This window comes from Lygodium microphyllum, chromosome 2 (genome assembly GCF_053477565.2).
Source record: "Lygodium microphyllum isolate KBCC chromosome 2, Lygodium_microphyllum_v1.1.10, whole genome shotgun sequence".
In the NCBI taxonomy this organism is placed as follows: Eukaryota; Viridiplantae; Streptophyta; class Polypodiopsida; order Schizaeales; family Lygodiaceae; genus Lygodium; species Lygodium microphyllum.
Window position 1 is genome coordinate 171,973,652 of NC_141136.1, and position 18,339 is coordinate 171,991,990.

Sequence of the window (18,339 nt, forward strand, 5' to 3'; positions counted from 1 at the left end):
ACTCCTGAGCATAAATAGGAGATCCATGTATCTCTAGTGTAACCATAGAAGTGCCACCAAGTGGTGATTAGGATGAGATGGGGCTCTTGAGATTGGGATCTTTTGTTGATAAAATAGTTAGATTTGAATTGAATGGTGGAAGCCTGGTCACTAGTAAAATATTTTGACTCAAGGAGTAGGAGTTGCAAACGGGTACTTTCACTTGTACTTATAAGGGAAAACCTCTTATGCATTCTCCCTAGGTGAGTACTAGTTTCTTTTGTGTGCATAGGACATTTTGATAGATTAGAAGATGAGTCAACCCCAAGCAAGCTGAGAGTGTTGTCCCACACTTGAGGACCCAATCCATACATAGGTTATGGTACAATTAACTTATGTGAGTGCATGTGCTTACATAGGCTATTACATGGTTAGAAGACAACCTTATGGTCTTTGATTATCAACCCTTGACGAGGTAAGACATTAATTGATGGGTAGAGGATGGAAAGTATTACCGTTGTTGTTGAGGGATCTGAAAGTTGAGGAGGAATCATGAAGAGAACCTTGAGTTCACGATCATGGATTTTAATGAATGAAGTTCTTTTATGAGTTGAAAAATAATAGAGATTGCAACACTAGGTGAAACTATAGCATTGGGTGATTATCAACCGACTTGCTGTTTGTTTTGCTTCCAATATCATTACCATGGAAGTGAGAGATTCAGACAGGAATGAAGATAATTATCTTAGTGACTTGCTAACAACACAAAATGTATAAACATGGAAAGACTCTCTTTCATCTGATTACATTTAGCATACTACCATACACATGTGCAATGTGAGCATGATGGTTGTTGCTTCATTAAAGAGTAAGGAGGGCTTGAAGATGGGCATGTCCCTCCATTTGATTGTTTGAATCACATGAAAGAGTTTGTTGCCTCATTCTACTTATAGTCACCCATGAGAAACATTATGAATACTGCATACATGAGGAGTAATCTTTGTACATTTGCTCAGTCTCTTAGTTAAAAGCAAGGTTAAAGTTATAATGTCTTGATTTTCTACCTTATTTTGGTTGAGGACTTGAGTTTTGAGTATCATTAGTTGTGACTTATCTTTTTGAATTTGTATTCATGACAAAACTATATAAAGGATTACACAATATCAAAGACATTTTGTTGGACTTTATCTTTTATGAATCATGAGCATGGCTAGTTTAACTATAGAAGGGTTGGTGGTATCATAAACAATCTAAAATAGACACTTGCGCATGGGCATGCTAAGGACCATTGCCCTTAAGCTCCCCTAAAACAAGGATTACTTTAAATCCCATAAGTAAAGGGCTATTATTTATATTTCTTTACAACTTACAAGTAAGAAAAAAATCAAACTTTACTCAAAAGCCTACTTCTTAACTCTAGAAAACAAGCATAAATTTTGAATAATGATTCAACATGTTTGAGTACATTGCAAAAGCATTTGTCCAAATGGGCAATGCTAAAGATGGTGTACCACTTACCCCTTCTTCGAAAATGATATACCACTTGCACCTTCCTCATATAGAATTCAAAACTGATTATCACTTTCCTCTTCCTCATATTTAATGAAAAAAAGACATTATAGACTTAAAGCACTACTTTATTAAAGGCAAGCTAGTGTGGCTTTTATTACTTTGTTGTAAAAGTGGAAAAAAAATTACATACCATGCAAAGGAGTAAAGTACTGCTTACATTAAAGAAAAAGAGCCATCCAAAACAGTAAATAATACATAGTCCCTTGGATCCATGGTCTCTTTTTTCAATCCCTCCTTGTCACTTGTTTATATAATCTCACAACCTTAGCCTTTAGTATAGGGAGCTTCTAATATTTTTGTTTTGTCTAGCCATGTTTACCTTTTTGTGAATGAAAAGGAAAAATCTAATGTCTATTTTTAACTTGATAGGTCCTTATGGTTTGTTTATAATGCATGCCATTTGGCTTATTGGGATGCTCGAAAACCTTGACTAATGAAAATGAAAAATTTAACATCCAAAGATCGAATCCTCCCAACTTGTAGTGCAAATGGTACACCTTGAGGTCACTATGATTATTAACTCATCTTGTTCAAAGATAGATTAATGCCATTAGAGTTGCTTGCATGCTTGACGAACTGGTACACTTCATGAATGTTTCAAATAGTGAGAAGACAGACTTCTTCCTCTTCCCCCCACTTGTCTCTTTCTTTCACACAAGACATATGCACATTCATATCCAACATGCCTAGCAACAGACACCCCCCCCCCCCCCCCCCCCCCCCCCCCCCCCCAATTACAAACCTTTTTACGGGACTTCAAGTCATAACCTATTATGAGGCACATAAATTGCACAACAGAAAGGCACACAAGATATATCAATAAGGAATCCTTTGTATTTATGATATCGAAAGATCAACATTGAGGCATATCTCAGGACTACACCCTCGTGATGCTGCACATGTGAGAGTTCACCACTGAGCATAGGGAATCGCACGTAAAGTGAAAACCAAGCAGAGCTCAGAGTCACTACTACTCCTTATATAGGTGTTTCTGGCTCCAATACCATGGTATAGCTACAAAGCCCATACCCTTACACCCCCCCACTTGCATGCTTGATTAATTAGTACACTTAGTGATTGTTTCAAATAGTGAGAAGACACACTTCTTTCTCTTCCCACTTGTCTTGTTCTTTCCCACAAGGCATATGGACATTCATAACCAACAATGCCCCCTTCCTCACACCAAAAAACAACCACAGCACAATTTACACGAATAATAATTCAAAGATGCATCTACAATATGGCTCTTCTTTTCTTTCACACACGATGTAGATCATGCAAACCTACATGGCACCGTTTTCAATCATGCGTAGCTTATTATTCTTCACAAACAAAAGATGTAATCCAGGGCCAAAAAAAAGGTCTGGCGATGGGATGTAAATAGCTCTCTTCTGTAGGGCATTATTATTTCTCTCTCTCTCTCTCTCTCTCTCTCTCTCTCTCTCACAGTGATGATGATTTGCCAGTACACCTGTTGGTGTTTTTTGATCCTTCATCGAGATAAGGCCTGACAAATGCGAGATTGGAAGGGAGCGGCATTGCCTGCAAATTATCGCGCTTTCTTCGGTATCGCAGCAGCTCGGCCATCGCCATGCCTGGCGTTTGTCTTCGTTGTTTGTTTGTTGCCCGTGAATATGCATAGCATACACCATGGCGACGAGAGGCGTGCCGTTCTCTTGCCCTCTGCGGTTGCGCTGCTCCTACCGTATCGCGACTCTCATCATTTGCGGCGGCAATGTCGTGGCCGCTCTCTACCTCCTCCATTCGTTCCTCGGCCCTCTCTTCCTTGTCCCCTCTCCATCGTTTTCTGTTCTTACGACCATGCGGACGACGCCTCCATATTTAGGTGAGTTGATGTTTCAAGGAAACAAAATTATGCAGGAAAACTTCTGCATTTTGCTGGTTAGATCGCACACGTTGGATAATGAGACAATCGATTCGAGTAATTGCGTAAAGACAGGTCGCCGCTCACCGTATTTCGGTGATCAATCTTTGTATTTGATGTTTCGATGTAACAATCTTCGTAGGAAACCTTTTGCATTTGCTGGTTAAGTCACACAGTGAGACAATCGGTTCAAGTAAATTCTGAACCACGTTGCACAATGAAATGTGGCCTGTGTTTGATGTATAAAAGGGATGATCTTTCGTGGTTAGGTCGCACTGCTTGAATCGAAGAATTGATTTAAGTAATTGCTCAGCTAACTTGCGCAAGGAAATATAGCCACACCTAGTTGTGAGGGATGGCATCGCTGAAGATGCACAGTTATGAATGACATCGTATGAGAGTGCATTACAAAAAGTTATGAATGACACGGTATACATTTGTCCATGGCCTTTTCTTCTTACAGCAGTTAAATACACAGAAGAGCAGCTGAACTATATGAAGGAGGCTGTTGCTATATGGAAGGCCGCAAAGCCTGTGGAACTTATTAAAAGGGTAAGCTCCATCCCTAAACTTCTGTTGTGACAAGAGCAGTGTAGAAATGTGGCATCTGATCTTTCAGCTTCTATTGTGAGAATTGATATTCTTTATAGATGAAGGAGAACTTGTTACTTTTGTATAATGACAATGTATATGACACAAAGTCGAAAGAGAATCACAAGGTGCTATATTTGCAGCAAACTGATTGAAATTGTGACTTGTATTGAAGCTATGAATAGTTGATCACTCTCTGAAGAGGTAAAAGGGAATCATGCTAACATAGTGCAAGGAGTTTTCATCCTTGGGTGGGCACTTGCACACAAAGATTGCAATGTTAAAACAAAGTAGAAACATGTGAAATATACTCAAATACTCAATATTATAAAAATATTAGAAGACTAGATTTAAAAAAAATAGTGTACTTATTTAGTGAATATTAAGAAAATCATTAAGAAAATAGTGTCCTTATTTAGTGAATATTAAGAAAATCATTAAGTGATTAAGAATGAGACTTAAAAACAACATTAGAGAAATATGAAGGGGGATTCATTGATGAAAGTGTATTATGTGTGTATTTATCATGAAGAGATAAGGAAATTTTGGTGTTGAAAATAGCACTTTTTAGGGCAATTCGTAATTAGTGAATATTAATTTCCTCCCATCCAAATGCCCCATTTGTCCATAAACACATGCCAATGTATGAAGTATTCAAGAGGTAATGCAAGGTGCCATTCTTTGATAGAATCGTGTGCAAAGTGCAATGGTGCTAGTTGGACATTGCCATCATGGGGAATTGTTCACTTGCACAAGTGTCCTTGTACAAATACGATCATCAAGGCACATATGGATAATTGTACGAGTATATGTCAAAATAATAAGTATGTTTAGATACCATGTCAAAATAGGGCGACAGAATGGTATGCACTCATACCATATTAGAGAGATAGTAGGGTTTTTGGGGAGAAACAATGAGTTTATGGCAAACATTGAGAGAAGAAACTCAGAGAAAACACAGAAGAAGAAGAAGATGAATGACGAATCATTGAATCGTGATCAATGAATAAGTTGATACAACAGAGCTGAAGCCTTGAAGATGATTGCACTATCGTGTTTGATCAGTCAAGGTAATGCTGAATGGTGAAGGAAAGGACAGCCAGATGTAGAGGGAGTGAAAAGCAGTCTTCAAGAGCTGTTTGAGATGAAGGATATGCTGAAATGTCTTTGAGATGATGGCTGCTACTATCAAGGTGATTGCTAGGCAGCCAGCTGATGTAGACGGCCTGAAATTGCTGTAAACGCAAGCTTGATGATGATGCTCACAGGGTGTGAATGGCCATGGAGAGGATGGAGAAAAGAAAGAAGAAGAGAGTGATAGAGTTTGAACGAGGGAAGTCAGTGCTATATATATAGGCACATACTATCTTGAGTGGCATGCCAACTCTCTCGAGTGGTGCACATTGAAGTCTCTCGAGCTCAACAGTACATGGGAACCCCCTCTCCTCATCACGCCAATGCTGAAGGGGAGGGAGTATCAATGCTACTCCATGTAAGAGGTACTAGAGAATCAATTCGGTCAATATATCAATGGAATTTTATAGATGATGGCACAAACTCTAGGCAAATGGTGCCTAGCTCCATTGCTCTTGAGGAAAGTGATTATGGATCTTGACATGCTTTGTCTTTGGATTGATAGTAGGGTTTCCAACAAGTGCAATGGCACTTTGGCTATCACAAAATGCCACAATCGAGAGCTTGCATGGAAACTATAACCTTGCAAGTAAGCTCATGAGGTAGCCGGCCTCGGTGGTACCGACATAGAGAGCCTAGTATTTAGTCTCGGTTGAAGATGCGACAACATGCCTTGTCTTTGGTTAGACCAAACAATTGAAGGCAAGCCTAGAAGAGAAATGTAGTCAGGATATTGACGTCTTCAGCCTAGTTAGAATCGATGCATGTCTATAGGGTTAGTCCTTCATTGAAATGCAAACCATAATCTTAAGTATACTGGATGTACCTTAACATATAAACAAGTGGTTGGTTGAGTGAGAAGTTTTTGGTGCAATTAAAGTATTGATTGGGAATAGAAATTGAGTATGCAATATTTGGCCTATTGTAAATAAGCCATAATAACTTTTCCACTACCAGGTGGTAGGTGTGATCGTCAAAGGTTTGTGCATGGAAAACCTTCATTAGTTTCACAACGAGATCTACATGTGGTTATTGTCTGTGTCTTGTGAGAACAATAGATTCGCTAACAAAAGGGTGTACCTTTGTGGGAGACAAAAATACCCTTCTCATGTTGGACAACCTCCATATCTAGAACGTAAAATAAGAGACTGAGATTGGTCATCTTCAAGGTAGAATAAAACTGTGCTTTAAGATGTGCAATAGTATTAGAATCAAAGCTTGTGATCAATAGATCATTGATATATAAGAGCATGTAATTAAGCCCCTTTGAAATAGACTTATTTGGGTTATAAGGGGTAGAATGGAAGCTGAGATTTGAGAGAATCATCCATCCTATGTAACCAAGAGTGTGGTGCTTGCTTCAGCCCGTAAATATCTTTTCACAAACAAAGACCCTATGTGCATAGCTTGAAAGAGTAAATCCTTGTGGCTACTTCGTGCATAATTCCTCATCCAAATATCCTTTTAGAAAGGCAAATTTGATATTTGTTTGATAGATTGGCAATCTGTGACGAGGCTAATGCAAGTAGTCAAAGAGATGCCTGGCATGCTGTAGGTGCAAAGGTTTTCTTGTAATCCACGCCATGTTTTTGGTGAAACCCTTGTATGACAAGGCTAGCCTTGTACTTATATGAAGTTTCATCAGCTTTGAGCTTGATGCAAAAGATCCATTTGGTCCCAATGACCTTGTTGTGGCTTGGATGCTCCACCAAGGTCTAGGTTCCATTTTGGTCAATGCTCTCTAGCTCCTTCTTCATGGTTGATTGCCACTTGGGATTCTTTGGAGCCTCCTATCAAATTTTTTGGCTCAAAGTGTGCTATGTTATTTGCCATAAAGACAAACAAACATAGGATTGTAGACATGAGCCTTGTAGAATGCCTCGGTCTCTTCATGATAAAATTGGGTGGAAGGATCCCCGAATCCCACACGGTCTGCTGGTACTAGCAAGGTTATTTGCCATAAAGACAAACGAACAAACATAGGATTGTAGACGTGAGCCTTGTAGAATGCCTTGGTCTCTTCATGATAAAATTGGGTGGAACTGAATCCCACATGGTCTGCTAGTACTAGCAAGGTTATGGATCATTGGGAGAGGGCTATGGAGTCCAAGACTCTGTAGGTTGGTCAATATATAGGAGTAGGCCGGTTTTAAACAACACAATTTTAGGAATTAAAGGTGAAGAGGTAGATGGAGAGGGCACTATTGGTGCAGGTGGGTGCACGATGTCCCTCTCATCAAAGACAACATCCCTTCTTATGTGTTTGTACGGTGATCATACAATGATATACCTTGGCTTCAAAAGAGTTATGTATGGAAATCAAGAGATTTGCTATGGGCACGAGCTTATCCATCTTGTCATCAAGAGCTTGTGTGTACTCATGACTCCTAAAGACTCGAAGGTGAAAGTGTCAACAACTTCTAACTAGAGGTGCTCAAGACATAGTAACATGGGACGGGTTTTGGGAGTGGGGATGGAGGCAAAAAATTGTTGTCCCTTATCACCATGAGAGGGGGCTCTAGCATGGGGATAGGACTAGGATGGTACAAGGATGGGATGGGGAACAAGAAGGTAGGAAAAGGCTGTCCCTTGTTACTCTGGCTCAGAAGCTCTCCCTAGAAACAATATAGATTGTGCCATGTTTATCATGGTTTGGTTCCTATGCTTCACCATTCCCTTCAAGGAAGGGGAATTGGTGGAGGTGAGTTGGCACTAAATGTTGTGCTCTTGTAAGAGCTCAGATAATTTGTGGGTGACACACTTACCATGGTCCACCATCATTACTCTGTGTCCCTATATGGACACCCATCTAATTTTGCATCAAATGCATCCATGCAAAGAAATATGTGAAGGCTTCAGATTGTTTTAAAATGAAATATATCCACATATCTCAAAAACTCATCCACTAATAGTATAAAAATACTATGCTCCATTTATGGCCTGAGTAGATGATTTTCCACTAAGATTGTCAAATTGAAGTGGCCAAACTCTGTGTATATTGTTGAGAGTATAGAGTGTGATGCCTTTTCTCTAGCAACATGCTTGGCAAACATCCTTGGACAGTTTTAGGTGTCGAAGGTCCTCGACTATCTATCATCGCAACAACATAATGAATAGAGTTGTAACCAAGGTGGCCTAAGCAAAAATGCCAAAGACGCTCCTCATCCAAAAGGATTCTTGGTTGAAGCCTAACCATGGATACGATTAAACTTGGAGCCCTTGGTTGTTGGTTGGGGTAGAAATTGTGACATCATGTCATGGTAATTGTGAAATGCGTTTCATTGGCACTAAAACACGAAATGGCTGAAATGCTTGAAACGTTTCACTGAAACGCGAAATGGCTAGTGAAACGCGATTTTTAAATGGAAAACTAATTATTTTTCTTACATTTTTGAGGTTTTGGGGCACTCTACATATAGGATACACATCATTTGTTGAGATGAAAGGATTTGCATAGTATAAATGTGTAAGTTGTAACTCATTGTTTATTAAGAAAAGTATCTCATATGTATTATTTAACAGCTTCACTTGGTGTTTCACTAGGGACTGTAAAGGTGAAATATTTTGGGTGAAATGCAACGTTTCAGGGTTGAAATGTTTTGGGGGTGAAATGTTTTGTAGTTACCTTGCTTCATACACAGGTCATTATGCTGTGGCTCATAGTGAGCAATCAGTATGTAGGTCTTGGTAGCAAGGACCTCGATGGCCCCCCCTTGAATGGCAAAGTTGATGCATGGATAAAACATTTACTCCAGGTTGGGGCACATAAGTATACATTGATCCAACATATCAAGGTTTGGGCTCTCATTAGTATCAAACTGGACACGATCAATGCCTTGAATCTGGGTCGAGGGGTTAGTACTGCATCAGACATGTCCAACCGTTGATCCACGGGAGATACTTAATTTCTCTATGGGATCATCTGATATATGGCTTCACTGTTCATAGTCCAAACAACTTGATAGCCACAAGGATGTATTGGATGGGCCTTTGCAATAGCCTCATTTGAAGGCAATTCAAGAATGTGGACCAAGCTCTTAACCTCTGAATTCTACAAAGATGAGGTGGGCTTGAGGATGGGAGTCCATTGATGGCATGGCGGACTAAATTCAAATCCCCTTTAGACCTCAATGCTGAAAAGGGAGTACATTATGATGGCTGTCTAGAGATAGTATGATTTGGAGTCTTGATTAGCCCCGTGTTGGAGGATGGATCATGGCCACCACTCGACCTCCATTGAGGGGGGTTATGTGTTGCAGGTGGGGCTGAGGTCTATGTGGAATTGGGTAGTGCCTTGGGCTTGGCATCCTTGGCCTTTGAGCGACACTTGTTGAAATGGCGAGCCTTGTGATATTGTTGGCAATATCTATTTTTCGTAGGGATTCTATCCCAACATGGTTTCAATGAGACTGGGTGTCCTCGTGTGACTCATTAGTCTTTTGGTCTTTATTTTTGTCCTTGTTCTTGCGTTTTCCTTGCTTCCCCTTTTGAGAAGCCCCCTTTATAGATGGCAAAGAGGGTTTCTTATGAGCTTGATTAAACTGTAGGAATCGATTAGGCACGAAGATCGAGGCAGACTGTCGTATGCACAGTGAGAGAGAGAGTACGAAAGAGCAGAGTAGAGAGTGAACATGTTTTTCAGTACAATGACGAGTGTACCACTTTAGGTTTTTAGATAGATATATATATGAAAGTACAATGTGGTAAGGGTGTGTTCACACCCGTGCACATATAAAAGGCACGACGTTTCTTTATTCCCAACAACCTCCCACCTAAAGGCAATGTGCCTTAAGAGGAGAAAAGAATCAGCTAAGTCTAGGTATGTACAAAGCTTAAATAAATATATCTATCCAACTCCCATCATTTGTCGGCAATGAGCAAACCGCTCTGCTGGAAGACCTTTCGTGAGAAGGTCTGCAGGGTTATTATCTGTATGCACTTTGACAAGCTCAATTCTCTTGCTGTCAAGTACATCTCTAATGAAGTGATACTTCACCTGTATGTGTTGTCTTTGCATGAAAGACAGGATTCCTTGCTAGCATGATAGCACTCTGACTATCACAATGGAGAACAAGTAACTCTAAGATGCCAAGCTCTCCCACCAGACATGAAAGCCATAAAGCCTCCTTGCATGCCTCAGTGGCAGCCACATACTCTGCCTCTGTAGTAGACAATGCAACACACTTTTGTAGCCTGGAGATCCAAGAGATTGCTCCTCCTGTGAAAGTAAACACATACCCAGAAGTGGACTTCCTGCAGTCCGCGTGACCAGCATAGTCTGCATTCGTAAAGCCAACAACAGATGCCTTCTGCTTTCCAAAGCAGATACACAACTCCTTGCGTGGTTGGGCAAGCCACCTTCATATGCTCATCTGAAAGTGTTTGGCTGCGAGACTTTTGTGCACATTCGTAAAGAAAAACACAGCAAACTTGAGCCAAAGTTCTGTAAATGCATTTTTCTAGGATATGGTGACGAGGGTGAAATAGGGTATAAATTGTGGGATCCCGAGAAAAGGAAAGTAGTATGCTGCAATGACGTTATCTTCCGGGAAGATCGCATGCACAAACAGCCCGAAAAGGCTGAGGAGGTCTGTAGGGTTGTATTCCGGGAAAAAATACCTTTTGGACAGCAAAATGTGCCTGTTGTACAGCAGCAAATACCTGCTGTAAATGAATCTGAAATTGCAGGAAATGGTGCTGGAAATGATCAGCCAGCTATTGCCCATGAAAATGAGCCATTACATGTGCAGGAACAGCCAGGACAACAATCTGTTAATGCTGATTTGTAGGCTGAAATACCAGGACAGCATGCTGAAAATGAAATTTTGCAGGAACAGCCAGCAAACAATGACCATTGGGGGTTAGGAGATTGTCTAGGGCTACTAGACAACCTGACAGATTTGTTCCTGGTGCAGTTAATGTGGCTGATTATGTCATGTTGACAGACTATGGTGAACCATTTTGCTTCAAAGAAGCAATGGATAGACAGGACAACAAGAAATGGTATAAAGCCATGTTGTTAGAGATGGAATCTCTTGAAAAAAATGGCACTTGGGACTTGGTACAGTTGCCTAAAGGGCAGAAAACCCTTCCATGCAAATGGGTTTACAAGATGAAGGTCACTTCTGGTTTCTCACCCAAGTACAAAGCAAGATTGGTTGCAAAGGGGTACAAGTAGGAGCATGGAATTGACTTTGACGAGATTTTCTCTCCTGTAGTCAAGATGACTACATTGAGAACCATTTTGGGCTTGGTTGCAGTTGAAGATACGGAACTCATACGGATGTAAAGACTGCGTTTTTACATGGTGATCTGCATGAAGACATCTATATGCAGCAGCCTGAAGGGTTTGTTGAACATTGGAAAGAAAAAATGGTATGTAAACTGAAAAGGAGTTTGTATGGGCTGAAACAAGCACCAAGAGAATGGTATCATAAGTTTGATACATTCATGTAGTCTCAAGGCTTTCATAGAAGTCAAGTGGATCACTGCTTGTACACCAAGAAAGCAGCAGATGGCATCCTTATTATCTTGGTTTTGTATGTTGATGATATGCTGATTGCTGGCAGGGATACTCATGCCTTGGATTCATTGAAGCAAAGTCTTCATGGCAGCTTTGACATGAAGGATCTGAGTGATGCAAATCACATTCTTGGCATGCAAATACTCAGAGATAGATCTAAAGGCTTACCCTATCTATCTCAGCAGGACTATATCTCCAAAGTTTTGCAATGTTTCAATATGGAGGTGGGGGGAAAACAATTGGGGTTCCATTGCCTCCATATGTGAAACTCAGTGCAGAGGACAACCCTACATCTGATGATGAGAGGGCTGAAATGGCCAAGATTCCATATGCTTCAGCTATTGGCAGTTTGATGTATGCTATGGTTGCCACACGTCCTGACATTGCCTTTATAGTGGGAGTGGTTAGCAGATACATGGCAACCCTTGGCAAGAAGCATTGGGATGCAGTGAAAGGTATTATGAGATACCTCTACAGCACTCTTCTGTGCATACAGTTCTTCGAGTCTAGCCCATATAGCATATGCAAAATCCAAACCTTCAATGTTGAACAACAAGGCATCAGAAATTGATAGCTCTATGGTTGAGCGTGCAAGCTCATTTAACTCATCCCAATCATCTTGATCCATGTCTGTGGGCTTTGCCCCTTTGGTTTTGATCGGCTTTGCTTGCTTCTTTTGTAACAGGATATTGTAGCATTGCTTTTGCCAAACTGCAAAATTGTGTGCGCCTTCAAGCTTCTTTATGTGCATCAGATTACTGCTGTCATTGTTGCCAGCCATGATTTTCAGCCCAAATGTGACCAAAAAACCAGTAAATGCAGGCCCAAACTGTCACCCGATTGACCAAGGTACAAACAAGTACCAATCAACAATAAATGACCACGCAGAAGTACAGATTTCAGATCTGTAATTAAATTTTCAGCGTCAAACACACATCTGCATTTTCTCTGTCATGCATAGGACTGTCCAATTTTGCCAAAATAAAGCAATTTCAGCAAAATTCCCAAATTTTACCAAGTGTCGATGTCCAAATTGCGCGGAATTCAGTCTGCATGTACATAAAATGACCAAATGCTGCACAAATTTTGCCCAAATCGCAAAAGCCCCAAATTGCACGGGGTCCAATGTGCCTCAATGTCGAGAAATTGGGTAAATTTCAGCCCAATTTGCACATGTCGGGGACAAAATGTCACAAATTCCTGCAATTTCTAAGACAGGTTTGCTTGTCCTGCATCGAATTTCCCAAATCTGGGAAAAGCCCCAAATTTTGTAGGTCAAATGTTGAGAAATTTCACTCAAATGAGCAAAATTTCAACAATTTTGGCGAAATCCCCAATTCAAATGCGCACAATGTCTACAATTCCAACGCAGATGCCTCAATGTTTCACAAACAATGCTCAGTTTGGCGAAGTCCCAACTTTTTGGGCCAAAATTGCACAAATTTGACCTTTCGTGCTTGTGCGCACGAACCCCCCTGTTAGGCCAAGGAAAAAATTCAAGAAGAATTTTGAAAATTGTGGCCCTGTTGATCTATGGTGCGGGTCACATGACTAGCGCGCGTCACGGCGCCTGCCTGACCGCCCGTCCCGTGACGCCACACGCTGACGCCTCGTCGCTAGCGTGGCGTGTTTGGGGCTTGCGTGCCCTCTCGCTTGGTCGTTGTTCCCTGTATACGTCGCACCCACTAGTCCACGCTTGCCACGCTGTCGCCTGCTGGACCACGCTGGTCAATCGTCACCTGTAGTCCTTGTTAGCTGCCGCACCAGTCGATTGTCTCTCTAGCACACGGGCCTGTCTACGACTCTCCTGCTCGCCTTTGCGTTGTCTCTTGCTAGCTCTGGTCTTCTACCTCAGCCTGACGACCGTGTGCAGCACCTTATGCTTTGATATCAATTTGTAGGAATCGATTAGGCACGAAGATCAAGGCAGACTCTCGTATGCACAGTGAGAGACAGAGTGTGAAAGAGCAGAGTAGAGAGTGAACACGTTTTTTGGTACAATGATGAGTGTACCACTTTAGGTTTTTAGATAGATATATATATGAAAGTACAATGTGGTAAGGGTGTGTTCACACCCGTGCACATATAAAAGGCACAATGGCCCTTTATTCAGCAACAAATGGAGTAGTGGATGTTAGATTTGTAAAGAAGTACCCTAACGCAGAAACACAAATACAAGCGTACGAGAAAGTATAAATCGAACAGAACACAGTTAGGGTTAGGGTAACTTAGAGACAATGAACACAGTGAAGATCATAAATGAATGAATCTAAACAATACAATGCTCATGCAGCAAATACACTATGGAGTGAAGAAACACTATACCCCAAACTCTCGTGTCTCAAGGATTGAGGCAGAGGTAATGAGTTGGAGAGTGTGTCATACTCTCGATGGATCCCAAAATGTAGCAAGGCATCGTCCAAGATGTATGGCAGCAGAAGATGCCGGATGTGAGTCAAGGAGCAATGAGGAGAGAGAAAACTGCAAAACATAGCCTACAAATGATGGTGACAACTTGCGTGGAAGTTGAAAGGACCAAGCGCAGCAAATTGGAGGATGTGGAATGCAGGGCTGCAGCTGGAGAGGCCAAACACAGTAGTGGAGATAGGTGCTAGGCTATATAGATAGCAAATGCAGCTTGTAGGGTTGTCATCAGGCTGAAGGCAACCTTTTGGGAGGAGGTGCAGCTGGCGGCAGCAAAATAGGGTAGAAAAATTGTGTGGGAAGGCTGGAAATATGTGCCGGATGAATGAAGACAATGTTGGGCAGCTTCGGCTGGGATGTCCTTTGCGAAGGGGATGTGGGCAGTAGAGCTAGATCATTGGAAACCTGCAAAAACGAGATTGGTTAAATAGAAAGGCAGGTTGTCTATTTATAGAAAGTTCGGGGCATCCCAAATTAGGGTTTACATGTGGGAGACTGAAACTCTCTCGAACTGCTCCCGGTTTAAAAGAATGGTAAAAATTCATTAATTAAGTTGAGTTTTGGGGCTGTTTAATTAAAAGTAATCGTAATTTAGCTCAATACCTCCTCTCAAACCCAAAATTGGAACAAGAAAGGGATTGCAAACAAGCCCAAGCCTTTTTTCTTTTCTTTTTCGGGAGGTGTCCCACCCCAAAGTAGCTAGAGCATCGGGCAAAGGGTGCACATCAGCTGCCCAATGACCTACCAAGACTATAGAGGTGATGGTTATCTTTTTAAGGGAGCTGAAGTACTCTATCTAGAGAGGATAGAGCATGGGACAAAGGGTGCTCATTGGTTGCCTAGTGGCCTACTAAGTCTTGCAAAAGGTGGATGAAAACACAATGGACTAGCTTTTAAAAAAAATTGTTTTGTTTAATTTTGGGGTTTTTTTCTTTGGTTTTTTTTGGGAACTTGTGTTTTTTTTTCAAAAGATTTATCATTGAGTGAGTGTTTTCAAAAAGTTTTCAGTCGATTGATTCATAGTATCTCAAGGGGAGATAGGGATGGTTGGCCCCAAGACCTTGACAAAACAAAACAAACCTATCCCAACCACTACTAGGTGGCAGATGATGAAGGAAATAGGCAAGTGTGGAAAGCATCTATGGTGGATATGTGGAGAGGCAAAAAAGAAGTACAGAAAAGCAAGCTAAGCAAGCAAGGGAGATTGCCGTGTGTCATGCCATGAATATAATGGATCCAGAGTTAACCACTCCAAAGATTGAAAAAGAGATAAATGCACACAGATGTATATTTACATGAATAGAATGCTAAGGCACTAGAGTTGTGCACAAGGAATGATGCTAATGCAAAATGCGATGCAATGGTGCCACTTGGACAGTGCTGCACTCATAGGAAAGTTGTTTACTTGTCCAAGCACCTTTTACAATCATAGTCATCTTGATGATGTAGATGAAGATACAAAGTATAATATACATAATGTTTGAATCTAAAGAGGTATAGGAGAAAGTACCCAGGCCGATCTATTGTAGCACTGGCTGATTGATTGCCTTGGTCAATATGTCTATAAAATTATATGATAAAGGCACAAACTCTAAGCATATGGTGCATAGGTCAACCTGCTCTTTGGTAAAGTGAAAATGAACTCCAACATGCCGTGTTCGAGGTGTGATGATTGGGTTACTGGCTAGTGTAATCGCACTTTGATTGTGGCGATAGAGGACAATTGGTCTAGCATATGGGAATTGAAGTGTCACAAGTAAGCTTCTAAGGTAGATGGTAGTACCATCAAAGAGAGCCTAATACTCAAGCTTGGTTGGGGAAGTTGCCACCATCTTCTACTTTAATGGCTGACCCAAGAAATGGAAGCTGTGCCCAAGGTAAAGATGTAACCGCCATGGGAATGCTACACAAAGCTTGGCCCTAATTTTTGCTATAACAACATAATTTGAGCTAGTGATTATATGTAGATGACCTTCTCTGAAGTGATACGGACATATAAGTTCGGGTCATAAAGGGTAGAATGATATCCATGATTTCGAAGAAACTCATATATCCTTTGGAACCAAGATTGTGGTGTTTACTTCAACCCATAAAGAGCTTTTCACAAGTGAAAGATCTTATCTTTCCGGTTAGCATAAGAAAAGTTGGGTGGCTATTCCACATGGACTTCCTCCTTGAGATAACCATTTAGAAAGGCACTTTTGATATCTATCTGATAGATCAGCCAATCATGGGGAGCAGGTAGCGCAACCAACAAATGGAATGATGTCAACTGCACAATAGGAGCAAATGTTTTTCATAATCAGTGCCTTGTTTTTGTCGAAACCCTTACACACAAGGTGAGTCTTGTAATTATCTAAAGTTCCATCAGCTTTTAGCTTGGTTCTAAAGATTCACTTAATCTTGATGATTTTCTTGTGACTTGGATGGTCCACGAAGGTCCAAGTCTCATTTTGGTTAATATTGTTTAGCTCCTCCATGGCCTCTCACCATTGGGAATGCTGAAGAGCCCCTGCCAACTATCCGGCTTAGAATACACTATGCAATCAGTTGTAAACAATGACACAAATGAAGCCCGAGGTGCAAGTCGGGTAGATATTCTAGGGCCCTCCAGAGTTGAATATGGTGGAAGGATTCCCAAATCCTACATGGTTTACTAGTATGAGCGAGGTAATGGGTCTTCGGGAGGGGGCATTCAAGCATAAGGATTTGTGTAAAGGTCAAGAGTGGGCATTAGACTTGGCTCAGAAGGCACTATCTCTGATGGAATAATCTCAGGAACCAATTCGGAGTCTATTGTAGAAGACCGCACAATTTTCTCTCATAAAAAACTACATCTCTCCTAATGATCACCTCGTTTGCTCGAGGAGTGCAGCCTAGCAGGAGAAGATTATGAGTTAAGTAAATGAGTTGTTAGCAAAAGGGTTGATTCAGCCCAGCTCATGCCCTTTTTGTTCTCTAGTGCTTTTGGTACAGAAAATGGATGGTTCATGGCGCATGTGCATTTATTATCGTGCTTTGAATAAGATCACAATAAAGAACTGGTTTTCGATCTCTCGAATCAATGATGTTATGGATAGATTGCAGGGGGCAGCCATATTCAGCCATATAGATTTGAAAAGTGGGTATTATTAGATGCGAATTAGATCGGAGGATGTGCCTAAAATAGCTTTTGGGTTATATGAGTATCTTGTCATGCCTTTTGGACTTATGAATGCTCGTGCCACTTTTAATCGTATAATGGATCACATTTTCAGACCACATATAGGATTTGTGGGGGCATATTGTATCGGCTGTTGGTATGTGCATGGGCCTTGCAAAGGTTGAGGCAATACGATCATGGCCACCTTTGAAAAATGTGCATGAAATCTGGAGCTACTTGGGTTTATGTTCTTTCTACATGAAGTATGTACATGAGTTTGCTGAAATTGTATCTCCATTGTATGCTTTGTAGAAGAAAAATGTGCCACTTACATGGATAGCAATGGAAATTTCAGTATTTGAAAAGTTAAAGGAAAAGATGACTTTAGATCGTGTGCTTGTGTTGCTTGATCTAAGGAAGTCTTTGGGGTGGTTCTTATGTAGGATGGCCGAGTTATGACTTATGAGAGCTGAATTCTCCACGATATAGAGAAGAATTTGCAAGTCTATGAGAATGAGCTCTTGACTATAATTCATGCACTGTCTACATGGAAACATTATTTGTTAGGGGTTGATTTTACAATTCAGACAGACCATCAGACTTTGAGGTACTTTTTGATGTAGACAAAGTTGTTAGAGAAACATATGAGATAGGGAAATTTTCTCTCTTTCATTTTCAGATTGTACATATTGATGGCTAAAAGAATGTTCTAGTTATACCAGAGGAGGCCTTTATAGAGACTTCAATGGGATTCCAGAGAGTGGGTGTGGAGGGATCCCTTCCTTGATAGGCCATGCAACATTCCCTTTTTTGGCTACACCACTAGATTGGGACGGAGGATACAGATGAGCAAGATTAGAGCATAGCTTGCAGCCACCCCTCATTGGTATAGAGAGGAAATCTTAGATGAGTTTTTATATGACTTTTGGAGGCGGCTACATGACAGCTTCAAGCCCAAGAAGATATCTCTCTTTCTATGGCTTCTATCCCATAGGAGTTTAGCAGTTGGCACTTGGCTTGGATATGGCAGGGACCTAGTGGCATGTGTGCAATGTGGTGAGCTAGAGGAGATACAGTCATTGTCTATGG

At 41.0% G+C, this 18,339-nt stretch overlaps 1 protein-coding gene across 6 annotated transcripts in view; it reads left to right on the top strand.

Annotated features, from left to right (window-relative positions):
* Positions 1-2,894: 2,894 nt before the first annotated feature.
* LOC148040617 (uncharacterized) overlaps positions 2,895-18,339 on the top strand; it is a 46,006-nt gene continuing 30,561 nt past the window's right edge. Inside the window, exons 1-2 of one of the 6 annotated variants that reach the window (XR_015695043.1) lie at positions 2,895-3,397; positions 3,900-3,988. Coding sequence is in view for 5 of the 6 variants with exons in the window: in XM_087701300.1 (XP_087557426.1) it covers positions 3,202-3,397; positions 3,900-3,988 (285 nt within the window). In the remaining variant the exon portion in view is untranslated. The remainder of the gene's footprint in view (positions 3,398-3,899; positions 3,989-18,339) is intronic. The other 5 variants (XM_087701300.1, XM_087701302.1, XM_087701307.1 and 2 more) reach the window with 5 other exon arrangements.